Source organism: Ananas comosus, linkage group 2 (genome assembly GCF_001540865.1).
Source record: "Ananas comosus cultivar F153 linkage group 2, ASM154086v1, whole genome shotgun sequence".
Lineage (NCBI taxonomy): Eukaryota > Viridiplantae > Streptophyta > Magnoliopsida > Poales > Bromeliaceae > Ananas > Ananas comosus.
In genome coordinates, this window is record NC_033622.1 from 2,141,688 (window position 1) to 2,168,076 (window position 26,389).

Genomic DNA, 26,389 nt, shown 5'->3' on the forward strand with positions numbered 1-26,389 from the left:
ACCACTTGAAGTATTTAGAAATCAAATTTAAAATCTTTTTGACATCATTGACCTAATGATCAAAAAATTTTAAAATTTGTAATTTTAATAGTAGATGTGAGACGTTTTCTCTTTTAATGGTGTAAAGATATCCAAATCAATTGAATTTTGGTAGAAAATTCTTTAAACCATTTAGAACAAGATCTATACTCTCGATCTTAATTATAAGATTTCTATCATCACTTTTTAAAAAATATTCATTTTCAGCTGTTCATTTTGTGTCCACTTGATGGACAAGGGAACAATATCGAAAAAGTACAAAATTTGATTTCTAGATGATTCAAGTGGTATAGATCATGTTCAACGGTACCGATCGTTGATTTGGAAGCTCCATCATTGAAAACAAATGAATGGCAACGGAGCCTATTTACTATCGATAGTATTTTAGCTCAACTATATATATATATATATATATATATATATATATATATATATAGTCTGTCTATGGTGCTTGTAAAAGTACAAAGTACTTGGTGCTTGTAAATATTTTACCATTAGATCTACGCCTTTGATCATTTTCACACGTTATATTATATTATTCAACCAACTACCCACTCAATCCTTGGGGACCCACNAACTCTAACTGACTAATATCATCCTAACCCTACAATTTTTCATCCAAGGGTTAAAAACTTGATAGCAAAAAGAGTGTTTTAGTACTAATAGTATTCCAGCCTATATATATATATATATATATAAGTTGTAATACACTGAACTTTTGCAAATTGCGGAGTTCGAGTGTGTCAAATGAGATGAGGATTTATTCCACATGTTCTAAAAGGCTTGGACAAGTTTTTGGACAAGTTAGAGAGTGATTTGATGGCTAAAAGCAAGAAAGTGCATTGTTGTAGCCTTTCTCTCGAATTTTTGCATTATGTACCGGTACCACATTAATGCTGTACCGGTACAGCAAGCAGCAGCTGCAGCAGGTGCGTGGCAGTAGGGTTCTTTTGGTCTTTTTGCTTCCTGTTCTTATCCCTTACGCCCAGCACGACTGCACGAGCTCAGTAAGGGTTGCTGGAGCTCAGGGGATGGTTCTTCCACCCTCTTCTCTCTCTCTCTCTAGGGTTTTTCTCTCTCTACAAAGAAATCGCCGATTTCGCTCGTTTTCGTCGCAACGTTGGTTTTCCGCTGGTTGCGAGCGTCGCTCAGCCTACGTGGACGTGTGAGAGAGTGTTTTGGAAAGCTTTTCGCAGCCCTGAACCAGTAGTTCACTGGTTGGAAGCTTGAGAAGGTAATCGACTCGATTTTTCCGTTATCGACGTTCTATTAGTCGATTTGAGTATTGATTTTGGATTTTTGCTTCCAACTGTTTTAAACTGAGGTTTCAGCAAGTAAATATGAGTTAATTAGCTGTGAATGAACCTCTTTAGACCAGGGATAAGCTACTTTGAAGCTTAATAGAGGTAATTAGTTCATTATGAAGCTAATTTGGAATTAAATGCGGGTTATTTAAGCAACTTAATACAGCTTGGTATGTTTTCTTCGCAGTAGGCCTTTGAGCCTCTTTGAATTGAACTTGTACTCTTGGAAGCTGGTTTGGAGGATATTCTAACCAAGGGTAATTAGAAATTTCAGTTGTAAAGCTGATTTTGCAAGATTTCGATGATATTAATTTATATTTGAGCGTTCTGATGCCGTTTCGATGTTGTTCGCAGCGAGAGGGCGATCGAGCCTTGGATCGTCTTTAGTTGACTTGTGAGAGCTCTTGGAGACTCATCTTGAGGTATTAAACTAGCCCCAAAGTAGGGATTCAAGCTACTACTTTGTAATAAGTGCGAATTGTGCCGAGATCGGACATTTCGATTGTAGTAATGATGCCACTTTCGTGCTTTGTTTTTCAGCAGAGTTGAGACCTTGTGGAGCTGATTTTGGGATTTCTTTTGGACTGATTTGAGCCTAGTAATAGGTGGGTTTGACCTAACCAGAGCAAGTGAAGCTCCCCTATGTTGTATGTGTTACTATAGAATTGTTGTGGTTGTGTGCTTTTGAGATTAATATAGGACTTGAGGCTAGCCACTATACTATAGTATCGATACATAACTGAATTGAGATCTCTGTAAGTAGAGAACATTCATGCATACAAATCTTTATGTTTATGTTGAATCTAATTGAATGACTAATGGACAAGTTTTCATGTTCCTAGAAACTAAAGAACAATGAGATGTTTTGTGACTATAATGATAGTGCCATGATAGTAGAAAGGTTTCTAATGCCATATGTAAATTAGCATTATTCTCACATATTTATTAATCTAGTCGATACTAGTTATGTTCAATATCTGTTATATTGAAATTCCGATCAATGGATCGAGAGTGAGAATATTGCAAGATAAAACATGATGATTGAGATGTATTGGATTATGGATCTTGCTTGCTTGCCATCGTGCTCATTCGCACATGCTTGTGAGGGTAGCTCCCTACAAGCCGGCACTCCGGAGTTGGCCTACGCGACAGTTGCTCGCCCGTGCAGGATTGGGTGCCAAAGTGGATTGCCGTGGGGAGTGTATACTACCACGGGGCCATTAGGCACGGCGCAAGCTGGACTATCTTGGGTAGGTCCTTATGAATGAAATGAAAGTACTAAATGACAAAGGATAGTAATGAATGCTCATCAGTTATAGTGTACAGTATTTACTTACACATCCATGTTTATGTTCATGTTTATAGTAGTGCTATGCTTCTATTATTCAGTTGATTTATTACTGCAGAAATCTTGATTACATGTTGATTACATGCCTATTGCCTGCTAGCATTGCATATAGATATCATGCAATTATCGCTTTTACTTTCATTTAGTACATCATGAGCCTAGTGGTGTAATTCGCCGAGGCTGGCGGCTTACCCACTGGGAACTATTGTTAATAGTTCTCACGCCCTTTTTGTGGTTATTTTTACAGAGCCATCTACAGGAGAGATTAGGGATCGTGGTAAGGGAGTCGCGTCTAGCTAGACATTGTTAGGAGCATGCTAGTCGATCACCTTGCTACTCGGGCTACGGTCGAGGGTGATGTCCCTATATATAGAGAGAGACCACCATTGTACTCACTTTTTGTATACCCCGTGATGTATATGTATCGTTAAACCAGATATTATAGTTGTGTTACTTTTTCTTTTAGTTGAAATTTTGGATTGGTTACTCTTTGTTCCTCTATTGATAGTATTTGGAATTTATACTTTGCTCTGATATCAGGTTAGGATTTTTCTATATTTTTCTTCTATCGCCTTGCTTTCTTGTAAACGCCTTATATACTGCAGGTGTATGGCGGGTCTGTGCACGTACCGGATATGCTTCCACTGGTACCTGGGTATGCAAAAGCGTATAGGAATTCCGACAATGACAGACGGAATCCAAAAAGGAATAAAATAATATTACCGACGAATGGTTATAATTAATTTGTTAAAAATATCTCAAATAAAAATAAACGGTTATGATTAATCTATTAAATATAAAATAATATTCCCTACGAATGGTTATGATTAATTTGTTAAAAATATCTCAAATCAATAAGAACGATTATGATCCATCTATTAAATCTCTACTATATAAAAATCTATTATCTAAAAATGCTTATGATCAATTTGTTAAAAAAATTCTCAAATAAGAACAGTTATGATCAATTTATTAAAAAATAGCATTTCTATCCATCTATAAATTTAATCCTACGAACGATTATAATCAATTTGTTAAAAAATACCTCAAATAAAAACAAACTGTTATGATCAATTTGTAAAAAAATAGCATTCATATTTATCTATTTTACATTAAAATTTGAGTTTAAATTATGAATTTAATTTAATTTTTGATATCAAATTTAAATTAACAATTAATTTTTTTATTACAGTGGATCAATCTTAAATTTTTAAATTTGAAAATAAATATAAATTAAATTTTGATGCTTTTAGTTTAAAACACATATTTAAATTTAATTCACCTCAAAAATCAAAAAAAATACTATAAAAAATGTCGATGTGATATAAAAAAAAAGACAACGTAGGATATTGTAAATTATTTTCTAATAACATCAGTAATATAGTTAATTTTAATATTAGTTTTAGTTATAAAATTTTGTTGGATTAGATATATAATGTACACACTTATATTGGTTGAGAGTATTCTTATAAATTATGTTACCGTTGCATTTGCACCGTACATTCAACTAGTATTATATATATTAGTATATATACTACCCGCGGTGTAGGGTGTAGGCGATACTCTTCGATTATATCGGCGTGGCGCTATGGGCTACGCACAGTGAGTACTTCATATTGATATCGAGGCTATGGGTAACCATATTACTATTAGGGTTGGGGAGACACGTGGCACCCCAAGGTCCCCCAAATTCTTCTTTAATGTACTACTAAGAAAGAATAGAGAATAGATATTGTAGGAAGGATTCTTTTTCTTATTATTATTGTTAGTTACCTTATAATACATTCATACTAAATAATAATAGATGATATATTTTTATAAAAATTTTAATAGTCGAAAAATAGTTGTAGCTTCCACTTTATTTACCAGGATTGCAAATAATTCATCATTCACTCAAACTAAATTTTGTATAAAAATTTAGCTAAGTTACATAAAACCTCCATGTCAATACCCGCTTTTCACTTTTTTCCTGTCATCTAAAAACCTACATTTGGCCCCATTGTAAAATAAAAAATGTTCACAGGAGGTACGGTATGAATTATGATGACAAAATGACCAATTTGCCTCTCACCAATTTCGTCTCCTCGTTCACGCATCGATCGGCCGCGGTTCTCTCCATTTTCTAGAACTGTGATGAGAAAATATAAACAGTTCGTTAGAGAACTGTTTATATTCTAACGAACTGTTTATATTTTAAATTTTTCTATCATAAATATATCATTCCAAAAGGTACAACAGTATAATATAAAAGTGACAAAAATGTCAAAAATTAAGCAAAATTAAGTATTTAACCTAACGTTAACTAAATTTTTCCAACGGATTGTAACATATTTGAAAATATTAAAACTTTTGTAGAAATTAAATTATATAAAAATATATTTATAATTTACTATATTTATAGAAATCTATATGTAATTAATCTCCAAAAATAAAAATAAAAATAAAAATAATTTGAGGATGCTTGTGGTTGCAGGGGAGGGGCCTCGTCCCCACCTATCCAACTCCAAAGGCTACGACGCAAGCCTAAAAACTCCTCCAATTTTATTTATTTATTTATTTATTTATTTATTTATGTATTTATTTTTTTTTATTTTTTTTATTTTTTTTGTTTCGAGTCCACGCACAAAAATAAAATGCGCTCCACTGTAACCGCTCCAAATCTCCCTCTTTCCCACATACGTATTGGATTAGAGAGAGAGAGAGAGAGAGAGAGAGAGAGAGAGAGAGGGTGCGGTGGCCTCAAGCGGATGATGGCGTGCGAGCTCTCGAACCCTATCATCCTCCGCTTAGAGGTAAACCTCACGAATCGCTCACCATCCTCTTGGATTCTCCCCTTTTTGGTGCTCAAATTTCGTGTTTTTTGCGCTTTTTTGGGGGTTTTTTGGAGCAGGTGCCGCAGAGGAGGTCGTCGTGGAGTGGGAGGCCGAGATGTTACCCGGGTATAGTTTTGATCGCTTGTTCTTGTTGATTTTTGGTGGTTTCGGTGTGGGATTGGAGTGGATTTTGAGGAAAATTGCTTCTGCTTTAAGCTTCAGTTCCTTGTGTAATAATAGATTAATGTTTGGCAATCGGAAATGTCTAGAGCTTTTGCGTTTGCGGCGAAAAGCAAAAAAATGTGATTTTGAAAAGTTTGAATCTTCTGCTGTAGCGAAAAGCGAAAGCTCAAAATTCGGAGATTCTGATTCTGCTACATGTAAAAGCTGTAATTCCAATAGCACTTGTCATATAACTTTGTATCAAATAGTAACTATACCATATGGCGACAGTTTGTCAATTTTCGCACTTTTTCCGTTTTCAGAGGGATTAGGGTAATAAATAACACTATTTTTACTAATCGAAGAAGAAAATGGTAGCTTAATTCTTATATTATTTAGGTTTTACATGTTCGTAATAGCATTCATTATCAAGATAAGATCCCATATATGTTTGATGAGTTTCGATTTTCATCGAGATAATGCCATTTCTTGTAGAACCTGCAAAGTCGTTTTTTGTGGTGAAAACCGTAGAGCTTGAAACTTGCTTTTTCATTAAATGCTTTCTATGAATTAAATGCACAATGTTGGAAGATCATCTAATTTTTCATGATGTATCGGACGTAATTGTCTAGAGCAAATGACGAGGTAAATGTGAATGGAACTTTGTACCATGAAGGATCAATATTAGGGAGATTATTAAGCTTGGACCTGTCGTTATTTGAAGGTTTCTTTTGTATACAAGTACAAAAGAAGAAACTTGACTATTTACATTCTTGAGATTAGACTCGTATGCCGATTCTGCTTTCAAGACACAATTCAATAGTATAGAAGACACAATTCAATAGTATATAAGCAGTCCGTTGGATGTCGATAGTTTTCTGTCTCTTAAGGAGCTTCAAGAAAAGCAGCCTTCGCTATCAAGCTCCTGGATTAGCAAGGCTTGTGTGGCTTGCATGAAGCTTATGTCAAAATTTTGTCGTGTAGACTTGTCCTAGAAGCCCTATTAACTTTTTTCATAAACCTCCTAACAAGTTTGATGCCGATGAGAAGCTGTTTCAGCTTCCTGCTCCAACCAGAGCTCTAGACATTTTGGCGAGATATGCGGCTACTCTAATTTTGATTGCTATGAAAATCACTGGTGCGTCATGTTTTGCTCCCGGACAGGCATATTTTGTTTGAAGAAAAATTTCCAACCGAGGAGAAAATTTGTGCATCAACATTTGCCCTATAGGACATCAAATAAAGTTGTGCAAGCGGCAGTACTTCCCGTAGAACCAGTATTGCTAGACAATGAGGAGAAAAGAAAGGAATTAAGTGAAAAGTATGGGTTCGCACAAATCGGGGAACCACTCCCAGATGATGTTACTTTGAAAGACATCATGGATAGTCTCCCTAAAAAGGTTTGGCTGGCTAGTGCGGTTTTTTTTTTTTTTCCTTTTTTTCTTTTCTCGTATTTTTTACACAGAAACTTTCTTTTTGTGAAGGTGTTTGAAATTGATGACCTGAAAGCCTGGAAGTCAGTTTTGATATCTGTCACTTCATATGCGCTCGGAATATTCGTAATTGCAAAAGCTCCTTGGTATTTGCTTCCTTTGGCTTGGGCATGGACTGGCACAGCAGCGACAGGGGTTAGTTTGCCTAGCCCATCTCTCTCTCGTGCGCGCATGCATTGGCTTTTTCTACTGTATTCTATGCTCTTCCATGTTTTAATTAATTTGTCTTTCTAAAGTTCTTTGTCATAGGCCATGACTGTGCTCACAAGTCCTTTTCAAGGAATAAACTGGTGGAAGATATTGTTGGAACTCTTGCCTTTCTGCCGCTGATATATCCTTACGAACCTTGGCGGTTTAAGCACGACAGACATCACGCGAAAACGAATATGTTTGTATTCTACTTTTCTTAGCCTTCCTCACATTAGTGTATGTGAAAATCTTGACCTTTGCTGTGATTTGTTTTCTGATTCTTCTGCTTGATAGTAAAACTGTATCTGTCGCCTTCTGTTCTTAAATTTTTTTCGTACAATTAAAGGATATTCACACGCGCAGATTTTTCTTGTTACTATTTAATCTAACACGTTGTATAAATTAGATACAATATTTCATCTAACATGTTTATATAAAGTAGGTCGACAACTAGACAAAATTAAATGCATGTTATCCCCCTATCTATAGTGTCATATTTACCCTCCCAGAATTATTAAGTGCCATAAAATGCCCTGAAAACATTATTAATCATTGTAAGTACTCTTTTGTACCAATTCATTAGAAGCTAACTGTACACTTCATAAATTCCCATTTTGGCCTTTTGGGACATTTCTGCATTTAGGAAGAAGGTGGAAAGTGAGGGGTGAGAATGCAAATTTCTCAGTCTGTATTAAATTATGACTTAACCTGGATTAAGCTGGCATTTTTTAACAGATGGTGACGACAAGGTCATTCTATGATATTATATATTCCAAATGGTGCATAAATTTTTGACAAATTTTGAGGTGTACACAGGAAATTAATCCTTGTTTTTTTTTCCCCCGACTAGGTTGCGAAGTTAAGGTAAATAGTTTGCCAACTTATGTTCAATTTCTTTGCAACTTTGGCTTTTTTGTTTTATTTACAGTAGGTTAAAAATTTGCTTTGAGTACCAACTGGTCAATGTAACTTAACTCCTTATTGACATCCCTATATACATGCATGTAACCATCAAGCATACTTTGGTATAGAAATGCATTTCTAATAGCTTATCCGCTCCTTTGGCCAACATCTTGCACAGTCGGACAATAAAAGGAACTGAAATTTTGGCACCATCCTCAACCTTCTTTGCTCCTCATATCCAGGTTGTCAGAAGATACTGCTTGGCACCCAGTTTGGAAAGAGGAAATTGACACATCTTCTGCTTTAAGGAAAGCAATTATTCTCGGTTATGGCCCCATCAGGCCTTGGATGTCAATAGCTCACTGGTACCGTGCACACCTCCATTTTCATAATTTTAACATATATGATATGCATGTAATATACTAATATGACAACATATTTTCTTGTTTCGATGAATACTTACTTCTCTTAACACTGTCAAGTTACTCGTTAGGTTGACATGGCACTTCGACTTGAAAAAGTTTAGACCTACCGAAGTTGGAAGAGTGAAGATAAGCTTAGCATGTGTATTTGCATTTATGGCGATAGGATGGCCGTTAATTATTTTGAAGACAGGGATAGTAGGATGGTTCAAGTTTTGGTTCATGCCGTGGATGGTGTATCATTTTTGGGTAATTTTTTTTTGGTGATTTTTAGGCTTGTTTTTCTCCCTTTCTCTAGTCTTTGTTATGATGCAAGCTTTGGGACACTCCATTGGTTGAGGTTCTTGGCTTTTTTGCCAAAAATCCTGTTCGTTTCATTTTGCAAAGCTTATCACCTGTTTGGTTCGTGCAACTCCTGCAGACTTTTCAACTTTTAGGGCCAAACAGCCAGTGACATCCGGACTTATCACCAGTTCAGAAATATGCTTCAATCCTCTTAAATTGTGCGTCATGATGTTGGAGTCGAGGGACAGTTTGGCCTTAAATGCTCTATTAAAATGTGCTAAAGTTGCGAAAATGGAAAATGCCTGCCCTGTACTCTTTTTCAAATTCTCACAAAACGTGTGGATTTTCTTTTGCGAAAAGGCCAAGCATGTCTAACATTTAAATTGAAACATCTTGTAATCAACTTTGATTATGTTATTTATCATAATTGTACTCTAAATTTCAGATGAGCACGTTTACAATGATTCATCATACTGCTCCGCATATACCTTTCAAAGCATCAGAGGAGTGGAATGCTGCTCAAGCACAACTTGGTGGCACGGTTCACTGTAACTATCCTCGCTGGTAAATATTCACTCAAAACCTGATGATTATTCATGGATCATTGAAAACAGCTTTTACTTGATTTTGTCGTTTGTCGAGTTTTGGGACAGACTAGGATCAATCTACTAACCGGTGCAAACAAATGGATATCTAACAAAAGACCATAATATCCAAAAAAACATATGGAGTTAGAAGCTTCCATAATAAAACTAAATAGTATGCGTTAACGGAAGCAAATCTAAAATCATGAGGTGTACTTTGGCTTAGAAAGTAGCTCTCGGTATCAAGTACATCGACCCAACTCAAGGAAATCAAATGTGGAATTGCATGTTAGGAAGAGGAATATCATAAGGGAAAAGGTTTTGTATTGTTATCAAAATTTGTGGGCCGTAAATACATCCTTATATTTTTCATGCACAAGGGCTCTGGAATGCATCATACATCAGTAACAAAACTCAGAATGAAACTATTGGGACATGATAGGTAAATCACGTAGTTATTTTGCATTGTAACATCGACACTTTCGAAATCTTCTCCTCGCGATAACTCGCAACCCTTTTATACTGCACCTAACAAGACTAAATGTTTTTAACAGGATAGAGATCCTTTGCCATGATATCAGTGTCCACATTCCGCACCACATTTCTCCGAGGATCCCGAGCTACAATCTCCGTGCAGCTCACGAGGCACTCCTCCAAAACTGGGGCAAGGTGCATCTATATTTCTTTTCGTAAATGATTTCCTTCTCCAGTTCCTCAAAAAATACTTTTTTTTTCTTATCGACAGTATCTCAACGAAGCAAACTGGAATTGGCGTCTCATGAAGACGATAATGACTACGTGCCACGTATACGATAAGGAGAAGTATTATGTTTCATTTGACGAGGTTGCGCCCGAGGATTCCAAACCAATCACATTCCTAAAGAAGGCAATGCCAGATTATGCATGATTCTCTTGAGCAGCTCTTTTTCTATACATCTACTACAGCAAACGGCGGCAAATATTCATATACATGCTTCGCAGAGTGCGTAACAAAGTTCGGACACGAGTTATTTTTTCACAGAAATTAATGAAACTTCATTCTGATGTTTTGGCTGTATGAGCTATATATGTTTAGACATTCAATTATTTCTCTGTGTAATGTTTAGTTGGCTAGGACTACTGAGCAAAAGAAACAAACAGATGTTAATATAACATCACTCTCTCTGTGTTTCCGAGAAGTTTACATTTTCATCTAAATGGTGAATTTGTTTCAATCATAAGTTCATTTCTATGTGCCTAGAGCTTGTTTGCGCAACAATTAAGTTTTGGCTAAATTACAAAATCACCCCCTACACTTTATCCAATGTCTCAATTGCCCTCCTGCATCAAATTTTCCTTTATTTTGATCCTGCCCATGCCGCTCTGTCAAATAGGCCCTTAAAACTTTTTATGATCCTTGGCGTTTGGGTGTAAAACTTAATAAAAATAAGCTGTCTTAGATAAGATTGTTACATTCAATAAAACATAATCACATAAATATAATAAATTGTTCTATGAACAGGTAATTCCGATAGCCTAAATTAAGAAGAAATTCTTTTTCTTTTAAGTTTAAATTATACCCTACATAAATGTTCAATTATGGTACTAAAGTTCAATAATTTTGCCAAAAAAAATTTGCCTATTTGAAACAGTATGGAGACACAAAAGTGTAAGAGCACATTTGGTAGTTTATGTTGGCTTAAATGGACCAGCATCCTGTCCTGTGGTGAGAGGCCATGTTGAGCCGAGTTATGTTCAAAATAGCGTGAGGCTGGATAAGCCGAGTCATGTTCGAAGTGGCGTGAGGCTGGTTGGACCGAGTCATAATCGAGATCCGTGGGTACTGTATCCGTACGGTTTAAATGAATTGGTTGCATATTTCTAACAGCTCAAACTTTTGGGATTAATGGTTAGTGCCAAAACAGTTTAGCCTCAAGTTTTTCATGCCATCTAAAATTCTAAAAGATTAACATCTAAATTAGCCTTAAGAAGAGGGATACATTAAACTTTTCAATGAAATTTCGATAGTAAATTAAAAGTCAGATACCTATTTATAAAATATCTTGAGTTTAAGGGTTCTTTGTAGTATTTAATAAATGCGCTAATTTGATAATGCAAAATTATCCTAATCCTGTCGCATAATTGTCCCTAAAGTGAGCTACACCGTATCGAATGAAACCCTAGGATTCCATTTTGTGTCCACTGACCCAATTAAACCCCCTCTCTCTCTCTCTCTCTCTCTCTCTCTCTCTCATCATCAGTCAACGGTCACACGATCTCACGTGCCAAAATATGCCCAAAATACCCCTCCCCGCACGTGCCACCACACGGAGACTCGAGATATTATTTTCTATACAAGATGTACACGTACACTCTGTGCGCCGCACCTAAAGATCAGTTTAGTTGGTGTAATTTTAAATATATGCACATAGTTGGAGATGCAGCAGTTGTATTTACATTTCATAGTTACGAATGATGTAACTGTAATTTATTGAGTAATGCTTCTATACTTTTTTTTTTTAGTTACCGTTTATTTACGCGTATTCAACGACTCAGATTTAATTTTTTTTAAATTGTGACCTGCAATAGCAGGTCACTTTGGGAGAGGTACCGGTTACCAGGTACCTCAAAAAAAGATATTTTTGTCTTTTAATACATGAGCAATTTAGTCATTTTACATCTACTATATTTTCAAAATTTTTATTTTTTCTTTGTTTCCTTTCGCACTCTCTATCTTTCCTTTCATAATTTGGCATTTCATATAAGGAAAATTTCAAATGATTTGACAATATGATCATTGAATTTAAAGTTTAAATAGTAATATAAAATTTTTCTAATTTAAATTTCACTTTTAAATTTAAAATTTAATATTATATTCAAATTATATTTTTAAAATTTAAGTTTCATATAAATACTTTGAAATATGGTAAACAGAAATAATTGTTTGAATTCTAGTCTTCTGGTTTAGATTTGATTTTGGGTTTCGAAAAATTAGTCAGTTTTGAATTTGGATATGGATTTTTGAAATCCGTCGAGTTCGGAAATAAGTTTTGTGATTGCTAGTCAGATTCGAATTCAAATTACTAACTATTTTTTTTCTCACCAATAATTCTAATCTTTTTAATTTATATGTTTAAAATTATATTTAAAATATTTATTAGCTCTAACAGTTAAATTATTATTCTGTTTAAAATATCTATTATCTTTACCGGTTCCAAATTGTTCTTAATGTTATTCGGTTCAATAGGTTAAAATCAGATTCTTGATAGAATAGGTCAAAGTCTGATCAGTCAAATCAATCGGTTCAATCTAGTTTTTAAATCATTGAATTTAAAATTTAAATAGTAATATAAAATTTCTCTAGAGAAATCTAGTTGTAGAAATCTTACTCTCTAAGTTTTTTATGCATTACGTTTTAAACTGGTGCGAATAAACTGTATTTTAAATCTTGGTAGAAATTTAGTTTTTAAATAGTAATATGAAATTCCTCTAATTTAAATTTCACTTTTAAATTTTAAGTATTTAATTTTTAAAATTTAAATTCATCGTATTTAGAAATAAAACTATTTCTAAAATTTCTATAATTTAAATTAATGCATAATTTGAGAAACACTAAAACATTTAAAGTAGATTCCTAAATTAATGCCTAATAATTTCATAAATTTGGTTAATCAATTAATTTTCTAAATTAGTACTAATTAATGCATAAATTTAGGACCTCAATTAAAAGTTTCTTTAAATATTGTATTATTTAATTACCAAATCTTGAATAAAATAATCTTTTTACCTGCTAAATATTAAAGTTATATTTTTACCCTCTATTAATCAACGGTTAAAATTTTTTTTATTTTTTTTTAAAAAAGTACCGAATCATTTCTGTAATTTATTTTGTTAGGAGATAAGCGGATTGGTAGTCGCATTTTTAACTGCGTCCGATTTGAGTATATATTGAAACACATCAGTTGGATATTTATTTTACTGGTCAGCCATAATATTTAGATGCCATTACAGTAAACCAAATAGTATGTAATATTCGATGATCGGATTTTTATAATCAAAATCTAATTTAATAGACGTGATACGGTACTTCTAGCGATCTTATGTGTAAATGATTACATATTTCGAAATTTTATTAGCTAGACATTATGTGATTTAATAAAATTAACGATTCAGTAAAAGTCGATACTCAATTTATAAAAAATTAAAGCAGTGTCGAAAGCAGCTATATTTTTTTTAGGGTACCTTCTCAGGAGAACCAATTCAGATATTCTCAGACTCAGCATTGATTATTAAAGCGAATCCATTTCAGGTCTAATCAATCTGAATCGACCACTTGGAATGCTAGAACGAAATTCAAAATGCTTTAGTTCTTCGTCGGCAAACGTTACGCCTTCTCTTTTGGATGAAATTCTCGCTTCTTTAGAAATACTGTATAAGTTGATCAACTAGCTAATTGAAATTTGTGTAACAAAAAATATACTATGTGGTACTCTTTTGAGGGCTTTTTTAACTTCGTATCGTCTCATTTTATTAAACTAAATTTTTGTTCTCGGGCGATCAAACAAAAGGTATTATAAAATGGATCCAATAAGTTAGAATTAAGCTTGAAATAGAAGACATTCAATAAGTTAGATTTATAATAAACTTCACTTTGCCCTACTGTAAAGAGTATTTGCACTTACTATCCTATCGTTCTGTGATTTTATTTTTACTTCACGATAAGAATCTACCTGTTAAGCATGTTAACATAACAATACATTTATTTTGAATTCCATTAACAGATGATTATATGTTATATTGTACTATCTTGTGATTTGTGAAATTTTAAAGTATTATTTTACTATCATATTTTACTACTTGCTCCTAATTATAAGATAAAAAATAAAACCATATAATAACTAAGTACAGTATTTTTAAATCACAGAATAATAAAATAAAAATATACTAAATAATAAAAGATCAGATTAAAGTTTACCAGGAGAAAATGATCTTCGATATAGCAGCGACACCGCGTCACTTTGTTTTGAGCCAATCAAATATTTGCTTTTAAGGAAAAGTAATAATATTTTAATAAAACAAAATTATGATTGGATAGGTGAACTCCATGAGCAAATTTGATTGGTCGGGGGTACAGATAATGCGGTGCATTTTAGAATGTTTCCTATGTGAGGTGTTTATACACCCGGTGCAGCGAAAATTTTCTTTGTGGACTCTGACTTTCGTTTGGGGGGTTTCTCCACTTCCTCCCCATTCCCTGATTGGTCAAACCCCGTCATTATTACTCACCCCACGAGTCCACCAATCAGAAGAAAGATCACGGCCGTCCTGGATCGATCTTATGATCTGACGGATGTGATTTGTCGCCCTCCCCTGGGCCCCACCCACTTCTCACCTCTCCCTGGACCAGGTTCACAACTTCTGGCGTGTACTCGGAGTAGTGATCTGTCATCCATTCTATTTTTACTGCACGACTCTGTATAATAGCAGTGCATTTTGCTATCACGGTGGAATTAGATTTCGCCAACGTAAAAAGATGTATTATGTAAATATTATCAAGGTCGGAGCTTTTTACCGTCGCGCTACGTTGCAGCGAGATCTCTTGGCGCAAGTTTGAGCTAAACAGATCCTTCCTTTCGTAACATTTTACTTGAGCACTTTAGTCTCAAAACATTTCATAAATTACAATTCATCTCTTAGTCCTATTTAGATGTATAAACATTTTGTTTAGTACATTTGGTCGCTAAGGAGTACGATCCATATCTTTTTAAATCTTTAAAGAAGCAAAAAATCTAATTTCTATTATCCAGTGACACCTAAAAATTCTCATACTAAACAAATTACTAATGGATAACTTATTCTAGCATGCTATAAATTGGCATAAAAACAATTTAAAATTTTACCTGCAATTATAAAGAAAATTACAGTGCATTATGAGCAAAATCACTATATAGCGATTTAGCGCAATTACAAATACTATGGTCAATAATTTATTGGGTATGAAGATTCTATTATGTGATTGAAAGCAAAATGTTTAATTTTGGCTCGTTAAAAGATTTTCACATTCATAGTTTTGCATGATGTTATATTTTACCTACAAAATAATTTGATCATTTATGTTTTTTCTGAAAAAAATAACTTGGAAATCAGAATAACATTGCAATGAAAATATTTAACCACACTCTTAATCCATCAAAAACTATATACTTCTTATGTCTTATTCTAATATCGGAATAAGTTATCCGATGATAATTTGTTTAGTTTAAATATTTTCTTGTGTTGGTGAGAGTTTGATTTTCTGCTCTTTAAAAAATTTCAGCATTTTACAATTTGGTAGATAACATATTTTACTTACGAGATAATTTAAATGTCGAATGCAATATTCATTATAAACATTCGATCACACTCCTCATCCAGCAAATACTACATATTTTCTCGAGTAAATTGAAAGATATACTAAATAAATAAAGCAGCTTATAAATAGATACAGATAAAATATTTATACATTCAAACAAACCCAACAAATTTTGGACTTTTTTTCGAAATGACCCTATAGAATTTTCTAATTGGGTAAATAACCTTATGAAAAAAACAAATAGCAAATTAACACTCATTTTGCCATGTAGAAGCTTCTCTTAAAGACAGTGAATGCACCACCTTTATGAAGACGGTGAATGATCCATCGCCTTTCTAATTTTTAACAAAAGCGGTGAATCATTCACCTGCCTTTCGCTTATTTTCTATATCTCATATATAATTCTAACAATTATATAAAAATTTCAACAAATCATATATAATCTTAATAATTTGAAATTTTCTAATAATCTATCTATACAATCCTAACAATCAAATAAAAATTCTAATAACTCACGTACAATTCTAACAACCTTTTTTTTTTCTATTTCACATGTACAATTTTTAAAAATACAGTGAATGATTCACCGTTTAAATAAAAAATTATAAAGATGGTAAATCGTTCATCGCCTTTAGAACAAAAGGAGTGTTATTTTGTCAAATATTTTTTTAGTATGGTTATTTAAGCAATTATAATATTCTTTAGGGTTATTTGAAAAAAAACAAGTCCCAAATTTTAGCTGACGTGGCGGACATGGTCCACGCAACGAAGCACCGCAAAGGGAGCACGGGAACTTTCGAAACCCTAATTCCTTTAATTCCCCGCTCCCTAATTATATTTAAGTTAAATCCTTAGTCGCGGTCAAAATCCGTAATTAATACCTCATTAATTACGACCCCCCGCCACTTAATTAAACTAATCCCCGATTCGCGCCCACTATAAATAACCCCCGACTCACCAACGACACTTCCGTAACCGTCTCCCTCCTCCTCCTCCTCCTCCTCCAACTCCTCCGCACAAGCTCCCTCCCTCCACAAACCCTAACCCTAACCCTAACCCTAGAAATTGGAAATCCTGCCCCACGATGCAGCCCTGTAGCAGGGAGATGCAGGCGATCGCGGCGTCCCTGAGCGCGATCGGGATCCAGCCCCTCCTCGGCGGCGTCAGCGGCGGCGACGAGTTCCTCGAGCAGATGCTCGCCGCCGCGCCCTCCGCCGCGTGGTGCGACCACATGGCGGAGGATCCGTCGCCGCCGCCCCCGCCGCCGGTGGCGACGCGCTACACGCCGTACGATCCCATCGGCGGCGCCGCCGCCGCCGCCACCGCCGCCCCGGCGAGCTCCGCCGCCGAGCTCGGCCTCTTCGCCCCAGCGATCGGCGACGGGGGCTGCGAGATCGACCCATCCTCCTCCTTCAAATCACTCAATCCCACCGTACGAGCCTCGAATCCCCAATTTCGACCAAAATTAAACCTTATTCGCATCAATTGTTTAGTTTTTTTTTGATAATTTGGTGCTCAATTTAGGGCGGTGAAGGGGTCTATGCTGGTGGATTCGGTGGGTTTCTTTCCGTTCCAGCCGCACAGGTTTTTTTCTTTTTTTTCTCCCATTAATCCCCCTATTTTTTTCCCTTTTTCTTCAAAAAAAAAAAAAAAAAACACAATATTTGAACTAAAATTTCAATCTAAAATAACAACAGAGAACGTCAATGAGCTTCGGAATCACACCTACGAATGCAGAGGCGACGGTGACAACGACGGCGCCAAAGCAGCGAGTGAGGGCGAGGAGAGGCCAAGCAACGGATCCCCACAGCATCGCTGAGAGAGTAAGCTCTAAAATTCCAGAACAAAATTCCTAAAATTTAAAAATTTTAAGTTTTAGAAATTCTATTATAGTCCCTAAATTTTAAATTTAAAATTTTAATTTAAAATATACGTAATTTGATTTATGCGGAGCAGCCCTTTTTTTTATTTTTTTCAATTTTGTACGAATTTTAATATGATATACTTTTTTAAAAAAATTTAAGAGGTTTTTTTTTTTTCTTTCTTTTGATCTCTTTTGTGTTGCAGCTTCGGAGGGAGAGAATAGCAGAGCGGATGAAAGCGCTCCAAGAATTAGTACCGAATGCGAATAAGGTAAAATAATAATTTCTCCCATAAATAAAAAAAATTAATTTTATACATATCCCTACAAATATAATAAATTATAAATATATTCTTACAAAGTTTAACTTTTATATTTTATTTCTGTAAAAATTATGGTATTTTCAAATATGTCTTCGCCGTTAAGATCAGTTAGAAAAATTAGTTAATTATAGATAAAATACTTAATCCTAATTTGTTAATGAAATGAATTGATCTTTTTACTTCTTTTCGATTAACAATTGAGATTTTTGGACGGACATTTGCGAAAACAAAAATATCATTTTATTTTAAAAATAAATAGTACTTTAACGGTAACAAATCAGAGGGATATATTCAAAAATATTAAAAATTTTTTTTGCAGTGACAAAATATAAAAATTAAACTTTATGAAAATATATTTACAATTTGTAATATTTATAAGGACCTGTATAAAATTAATTTAATAAAAAATAAAATTTGGAGTGCATATTTAGCTCAGAGGAACTCAAGGATGATCAATCTTAAACAAAACAAAAAAGTAAATTTTGTAAACTCTAAAACGATAATTCATGATTAATGCACGAATTTTAAAGCAACAGCTTCAGGAGCAAACTCTTCCGGTTCTATTACTGTTTAATTTTAATTTAATTAAATTGATAACTAATGATGTATTGGTGTTGGAATTATACACAGACGGATAAAGCGTCGATGCTGGACGAGATCATCGACTACGTGAAATTCCTCCAGCTCCAGGTCAAGGTATAAAACCATCCCCACTAAAATGTAATATCCCCCTAATTTAATCTTTACGCTAATTAATTATTATCTACATATATTTTTCACACATTTGATCCAAAGGTAAATTTCAATTAATTCTTTTAAATGACTTAGCATTTTTTTTTTTATTTTGTTGTCATTACCGTTTGAAAAGTCTTTGGTCACGTACCTTTAACATTATTTCATCTTAAAAAAAATAGTTTTTAAATAAAAACAAATTTTAAGTATCATTCGTATGGTTTTGTATTTTTTTATTTTAGTATTTTATGATTTAGAGTGTATCAATTTAGTATTCCATAATTTTTTTTAATTATCCCACTCACTAATATTTTTTTTCATTAAAACAATAAAAAAATAAAAACTGAAGAGTACTAAAATAAATATTTGATAAATCTAAATAAGGTATATGAAATTTTTTATATATAATTTAACGAAATGGTAACGAAGAAACTAACAAAAAAAAAAAAAAATCATAGGATATTAAATTAATATACTTTAAATAACAAAGTACTAAAGTAAAAAAATATAAAATTGCATGAACGGTATTTAAAATTTATTCTTAAATAAAATAGCAAAGTTGAAGTAAAAGGGCGAGTTATAGACTATTAAACTATTATATTTTGAAATTAATTACTTTACTATGCTGGTACCCCATCTATTGCCAATAATAATGTGGTTTTTTCTTTTTTTTTCCTTTTTTTTGGTCGAAATTTTTCCCCAGGTGCTTAGCGTGAGCCGCTTAGGCGGAGCCGCAGCGGCTGCTCCTCTTGTGGGCGATCTCTGCTCCGAGGTATCTTTCATATCTTTTTCTCTCTTCTTATCTTTTATTTGTTATATTTATATATATAATAACTGGAGTAGGTGTTCTAAGTCTTTTTGGACTATGAAGCTCCGGAATGGACGATCGATTTTGTTAAATTTGATTTAGCATATTTAAAATATTTAAAAAATAAATTTTATGATTTTTTAATATCATTTACTTAGCGATCAAAGGAGTTCAAAATCAACGGCTAAAAATAAAAATTTCATAAAAAGTGGTGATATAGAACGAAGATCTCGCTGTGAGTAGTATAAAAGATTTTCTATCAAAAATTTATCTGATTTGAATGCTTCTAAATCGTTGAACTTGCAAACGATATATGTCAATCATTAAAAATTGTTGATTTCGGTCCTTCTCGATCGCTAGGTAAATGGTATCAAAAAATCACAAAATTTACCTTTTAGATGTTTCAAATATGCTAGATCAAATCTAACCGAGCCGACAATTCAAAAGCTCCGTCATCGAAAACGACTTAGAACCACGGAGGCCTCCGTACTCCTAATAAGCACGTAAGACCTACTCATAATAACTGTAATAACATATTAAGAATTATCAACGACCCAAGCGCAAGTGGCAAAAGATTTAGTGATTGATACTTGAGGGTCCCAAGTTCGAATTCTAAGTTCGAATTCTAATTAATTTATATTTTCGATTAAATTTATTTCTAAATAAAATAAATAAAGTAAACGAAAGAAGTAGCATGATAATTATCTCTCAAAATATATATATATATATATATATATATATATATATATATATAATATGTAAAAAAAATAAAAAAGATTATTGGGTTGTTGGGTAATTGTGGGGCCCGATTCGGCTCTACAGGTGGCATAATTATTAGCTATCTGAACATTAGTTATGGATCCGGCTGACAGCGACTTGTCGGGACGGGAAACAACAGGGGGCACGCATGCCCCCATGTGAAATTTCCGGATTACCCCTCACCTTCTAACTAAGTTTTAACATGTTTATAAGCAATTCTATCGAATACACTCTAAAGCGGGTGTATATCTTACATCCATTTCAGACTAAAATTATTTTTATCACATCAAATTTTTAAAATTTTACTAAAAATTAATTCGATTTTTATCAACTCTACACCCTTTTTTGTGGGGTGTACAAGAAGCATTTTTTAATATTTATAATCGCAGACTGTGCCTACCGCACCGTACCGTATCGGTAAAATATCGACACGATACCACTCTTGTGCCAATAATATAGCTCAACATTTTTTTTCTTTAAAATTAATTAGTGATCATTATATGATGGTAGCAAAAAAAAAAAAAAAAAAAAAAAATTTTTTTACGTTTTTATCGTTTACGTATATTTATTTAACCAATGACCCACTCAACCCTAGAAGACCGATCATTAATGATTTGGTTTTTGTAAAAGTATAGAAGCTAATTCCTACATAAATAAATCAGTAGGGCTTATTAATTAAAGCGCAAACTTCAAATTACTACCCTATGAGGGGGGGAAGTTTTTACCGTTTCTCATTTAGTATCTTATTGGGCCTTGCCGGTTGTTTTTGGTTCGAGGTTATAAGTAAGAACTGCTAGTTCTTAGGGATAGGTTACAATTCAGTGATAATCACAGGAATTAGGAACAATATTATGCGTTTGGATGCAAAATTTGAGTAGTTCCTTAGGATATAAGACAAGATAGTGTTTGGCATGTTAGATTGGAACAAGAGGAATAAGTTCATATTTGAAATTAAGATTATATTATGTAATTAATAGTAATAAAAAATATTACTTAAAATAAATAGAAATTAATTATTAATAATTAATTATAATAATAATAATCTATTAAATAATTAATTATCAATTAAAAATTAATAATATGGATGATCTAATTAATAATAATAATTCATTATATTAATTATTAATAAATAATAAAATCATTAATTATTCTTATTAATTATTATAAATAATAATTAATATGAGATATTGATTATCTGAATTATAAAATATTGATTATAATATTTATTATTAAATAATAATTAATCAATTATTATTTAATTATAAATAAATAAAATTAATATTAATATCCATTGTTATTGATTAAGATAACAAATGAATAATTAATTAAAATAATTATTATATTAATTATATAAATAAATAATTAAATATATATATCAATTATCTAATTACTTAGAATAAAATTATTAATAATATTAATAATAATATAATTATTAATTATAAATATGTAAATTATAATAATAAGATTAATATATATATCATTTGATCTAATATTAAGAATACAAAATTATTAATAATAATATAATATAATAATATCATTTAATTAGTAGAATAATATAAATAATAAATTAATATTAATAGTCATTTTCATTAAGAATAAATAATAATTATTATAAAAATACAGTGAATATTATTAATTATTATATAATTATAAATAATAAATTAATAATAATATTATCTAATTTTTAATATTTAATTATATAATAATTATAAATTATTAAAATTATTTAATTATTAAAGTAATAAATAATGATTTAAATATATTAATTAGATTAATTAATAATTTACTGTCATTAAAATTAAATTTAGATTTTAATTAATCTTGTTCTCATCCAGGAACAAGCTTGTTCCAGGAAACAGGTGGAACAGCAGTTCCAGCCTTATACCAGCTAGTTCCAGATTCTCGGGAACTACTGTTCCCGGGAACCAAACGTTGCGTTTGGGAACAAAAGGGGGAACAAGGGCTTATTCCCCCCCTTGTTCCCGAACCAAACACTACCTTAGAGATTTAAAAAGTGTATCAATTTTAATACCTATGATTTTTTTTTTTTCGTCAAATTTTTTTCATTAAACCAATGGTAAAGTTAAAACTAAAAAGTATCTAAGTGAATATTTGGTAAATCTAGATGGGGTGTCTGAAGTTTTTTTGTATATAATTTAACGAAATGAAAAGAGAAAAGTATGGTTACGACAGGATACTAAAGTAAGAAATTAGGAAACGATGGTATTTGAAGTTTATCTTAAATTTAAAAAAAAGAAATTTATTATTATAATTATTATTAAGAAGGCGTTTTTGGACCTCAGGGGAGCGGCGCGGGGGGTGGGGGTGGTAACGAAACCCTAACGGCGGCGACGGAGAAGAAGGTGGCTCAGATGATGGAGGAGGACATGGGGACGGCGATGCAGTACCTGCAGGGGAAGGGCCTCTGCCTCATGCCCATCTCCCTCGCCTCCGCCATCTCCTCCGCCACCTCCTCCCCCTCCGTCGCCGCCGACCAGTAACGCCGTCAGGATCTGACGGCGCCGGAATTCCCGCTCGCGGGAGGGGAATGGTTAACGGCGAGGTGACGGAGATTGACGGCCCCATTATTTGCCCTATAAAATGGGGGACGTCGACGATCCCGTGGCTCATCCCGCTCTTCCTCTCTTACCTTTTTTTCTTCTTTTTTTTTTTATAATTATTATAATTATTATTATTATTATATTATGTATTTTGTTAAATAGTTGTTATGATATGCGCGCTCTCTCCGCGCTTGTAAGTTGCTGTATCATTTTCTTCGTGTTTTCTTCTTCTTTTTTTTTTATTCCATCCCTGTCCTTTATTTATAGCCTAGTTTTTTTTTATATATTTTTTTGTGGTTTAATGTAAGTGAATTATTATGGTTTGTGGTTGGAATTAAAAGGTGGTGGGGGTGGCGGAGTTGATCAAAGGCAAAAAAAAAAAAAAAGAAAAAAAAAGAAAAAAAAAAAGAGTAATTTAGGGGGAGTGGGGATTAAGGTATCCTTCAACATCTAAGGAAAACAAAAATTTGATGAGAAGGGTGGAAAAATAATGGCTTTGGAATAAGTGGATACAAATCTTACCGCTAGACTTTTGCTGCAATTGGCCCTCTGTTCATATGTGNTTTTTTTTTTTTTTGAGAGAGAGAGAGAGATAGCTTTGTTTATTTTTTTAAAAAAATAAACTTAGCTAAAAATATGAATCAACTACGATTTGAATTTGAAATTTCGTATATTGATCGTCAAGTTCTTTGTCACTTGCGTTAGAAGCGGTCAATTTTAATTATTATTATTGAGAGAAAGGTAGCAAGATTTTTGCTACGTTTATTTTTTATAAATAAACTTGACTACAAATATGAAGTAACAAGATTTCGAACTTGAAGGCTTAGATACCAACCATCAGGTACTCACTCAATTGCACTAGATACGGTCAGTGATAATGCTAAATTTTGATTGATTATTCGTGTACAAAGATTTGAAAAAAGAGTGTTATTACCGCCCCCTCCAATGCTTTCCCTGGCTACATGATGATGATGTATTGGGATATGTAATAAAGGGAACTTCAATTTATTCATACTTGCACAGAACACTACGTCGGGATACCAAAGCCCTCTCCTTTTTTTTCTTTTTACAGATGGGTTAAAAAAGTTACCGTCATTCTCATATATTGATAGCAATTATAGTAGATAAAAAAAAAAAAAAGCTTATCATGCTTAATATAAAATAAAATGTACAACATTCCCGAAATCATCTTAATAAACTAGCGGAGTGAACGATCCCTCTGTGAACTATAGTCATTAGGGCCTATAATCAAAAATAAGTAAACAAATAAATAAAACATATATAATCAAAAATAAGTAAACAAATAAATAAAACATAAATATATGCACCACAACTACCTAAACATTCACGCATTCGTATAGAACCACACAAAAAAGACGCACCCAAACTTTCCTATTATTACAGTACTACCTTCAGAAAAAATAAAAAATAAAAGAAAGGGGATGAACAGTTTACAAACAGTGGTGAACCCAAAGTAACATCGTATGTAAACAGAACCTAAAAGGACAGTAATAGCTTCACTCATTACTCAGGTCCAACCAGTCTATGTACTGCAATAAACTGATGATCTCCAGCAGAGAGAATAGTCTAAGCTACATTTTCCGCAGCTTTTTGATAGCACACCAATTCCACAACCTTCACAAAACCTATTGCGGAAAAGTCTTAAAGCTACATTTTACATAGCCTTTTGCTATCACCCCAACTCCATAACCTTCAAAAATCCAATTGCGCGAACTGCATAGCTAGAGTATTACCGACTCAGAGAGCGGATCACTCCGAAATCTTAAGCTAATAGATAAATAAAACCTCATACGCCAAAATTCTGATTTCTAATCAACATGAGATTAATATACTTCAACACTACGTAAGTAAACTAACATCATTTGATAATCAAACTGTCATAAAATTCTGTTAGCTCACCGAAACTGTATTCCACTGCAACTGGTGCATAGCAAGCTCCATTTCTGTTTCAATAGGGTCCGTGTTTCAGGTGCAGTTAAACAACATCATCAAACAGAGAGACAGATGTCGAAACAAAATCGTTCATCTCGCCATCTCTGGATTACAGGAATAGCAACTATTTCGACATCACTTTGCAGAACCACTATAGAAATCAACTGCTGCAACACTCGAAACATCTTAAAATGGTAATTTCACCACAGGGATAGTAACAGTCCATTCACACACAAAAAACACAAAAAGCAAAAAGCCACCAGAGGGAAAAAGCTCATTAACATTTTCACTAAAATACAGAAAACTCTAAATACTGCAGTTGCACAATACCCAGTGGATATTTAAAATATAAACAGGAACCTTTCATTTGTGAGAAACCTCTCCAATCACAGCACCGGGGAGAAAAAAAAAAAAAAAAAAGCAAATGTTAAAATTATCCTAGTGTACAATCTTTTCTCTGAAGACAAACCGCATGAAAAGAGTTCTCCATGGGTTTTGGCCAACAAAAAATTAAGTGCTCATAGGCAGAGATTCCGCCCACCGTGCACAAGATATCGGCACAATACAACAACTTCTATGCCGATAGCACATCTCAAAACCCTCTTTCTTTGAAATTAACAAATAATCACATCAATCAATATAATACAATAGATTTGATAAAGAATATATTACTAGTAATCAGACTCCACCAGTGCCGAAGAAAAAAATTTCATGCCAAATTATGCTGGAACACATATCTTGTCCACAGCAAACATTGGCACAGCACAACACGCAACGCCTTGGCAAGTGTTCGGCACAACCTAGTACCACAGCATTTAAATTCTTGGTTTCGACTATCAAAGGAGATATGGTGCAAATCACAGTATTTCAAAGGGCTACAAATATTTCGACCTATAATACATTTAAACCAAGGATTAAAGTGCCCATCGGCATGGGCCGAATCCACCGTACCTTATCGTGCCAGTAGGATATCGGCACGATACAACCCTCATGCCAATGGTACAACTTAAAACCCTCTATTCTTAAAATTAGAAGGTAATTTTCTCAACAAAGTTCAAAGATTTGATAAAAATACATAATAAATAATTGGCATATTTTGTTGCTAAAGAAAATAAATATTTCATACCATTACGTGTCGACACACATATTTTTTTGACCGGCACGCATCGGCACGGCCTGGCACGCACCGTGCCGGCAAATTTCCGGCACGATTCCGTGCCACGGCACTTTAATCCTTGATTTTAACCTACCCATTTTTAATTCAAATTACCATATCATCCACTAGATACGACCTTCCCAATGAGATTGATCTCTTACAAATACAATTTTCACTCACTGCTGCATAGATAACTCTCTATGGACAGTGATAAATGGCAGTCTGAAGGAAATAACAGTTAAAGCTTCAATACTTGAAAAGTCAAAAACAAAGGTGATTTTGATAGAAGTTCAAAAACCAATTACGTGCCTATGGGCTCAAAATCAAAAAAGAAAACAAAGTAATTTACCTGTCACTAGACTC

General features: G+C 33.3%; 2 protein-coding genes and 1 long non-coding RNA gene across 3 annotated transcripts; 2 read left to right on the top strand and 1 right to left on the bottom strand.

Moving 5' to 3' along the window:
- LOC109706217 (omega-6 fatty acid desaturase, chloroplastic) lies at positions 5,316 to 10,773 on the top strand. The gene is made up of 10 exons (XM_020227025.1): positions 5,316 to 5,483; positions 5,582 to 5,630; positions 6,831 to 7,066; positions 7,151 to 7,294; positions 7,396 to 7,547; positions 8,494 to 8,616; positions 8,745 to 8,922; positions 9,404 to 9,522; positions 10,097 to 10,211; positions 10,288 to 10,773. The coding sequence occupies exons 1-10, from the start codon at positions 5,325 to 5,327 to the stop codon at positions 10,447 to 10,449; spliced, it is 1,437 nt and encodes a 478-aa protein (XP_020082614.1). The 5' UTR covers positions 5,316 to 5,324; the 3' UTR covers positions 10,450 to 10,773.
- Positions 16,838 to 23,156, top strand: LOC109725860 (transcription factor bHLH66-like). Its single transcript, XM_020255260.1, has 7 exons — positions 16,838 to 17,305; positions 17,398 to 17,457; positions 17,571 to 17,696; positions 17,941 to 18,006; positions 18,688 to 18,753; positions 19,493 to 19,561; positions 22,660 to 23,156. The coding sequence occupies exons 1-7, from the start codon at positions 16,958 to 16,960 to the stop codon at positions 22,855 to 22,857; spliced, it is 933 nt and encodes a 310-aa protein (XP_020110849.1). The 5' UTR covers positions 16,838 to 16,957; the 3' UTR covers positions 22,858 to 23,156.
- Positions 23,907 to 25,988, bottom strand: LOC109725388. The gene is made up of 2 exons (XR_002220248.1): positions 24,838 to 25,988; positions 23,907 to 24,651 (listed from the first exon to the last, which is right to left on the bottom strand). It is a non-coding gene; the product is annotated as an uncharacterized LOC109725388 (long non-coding RNA).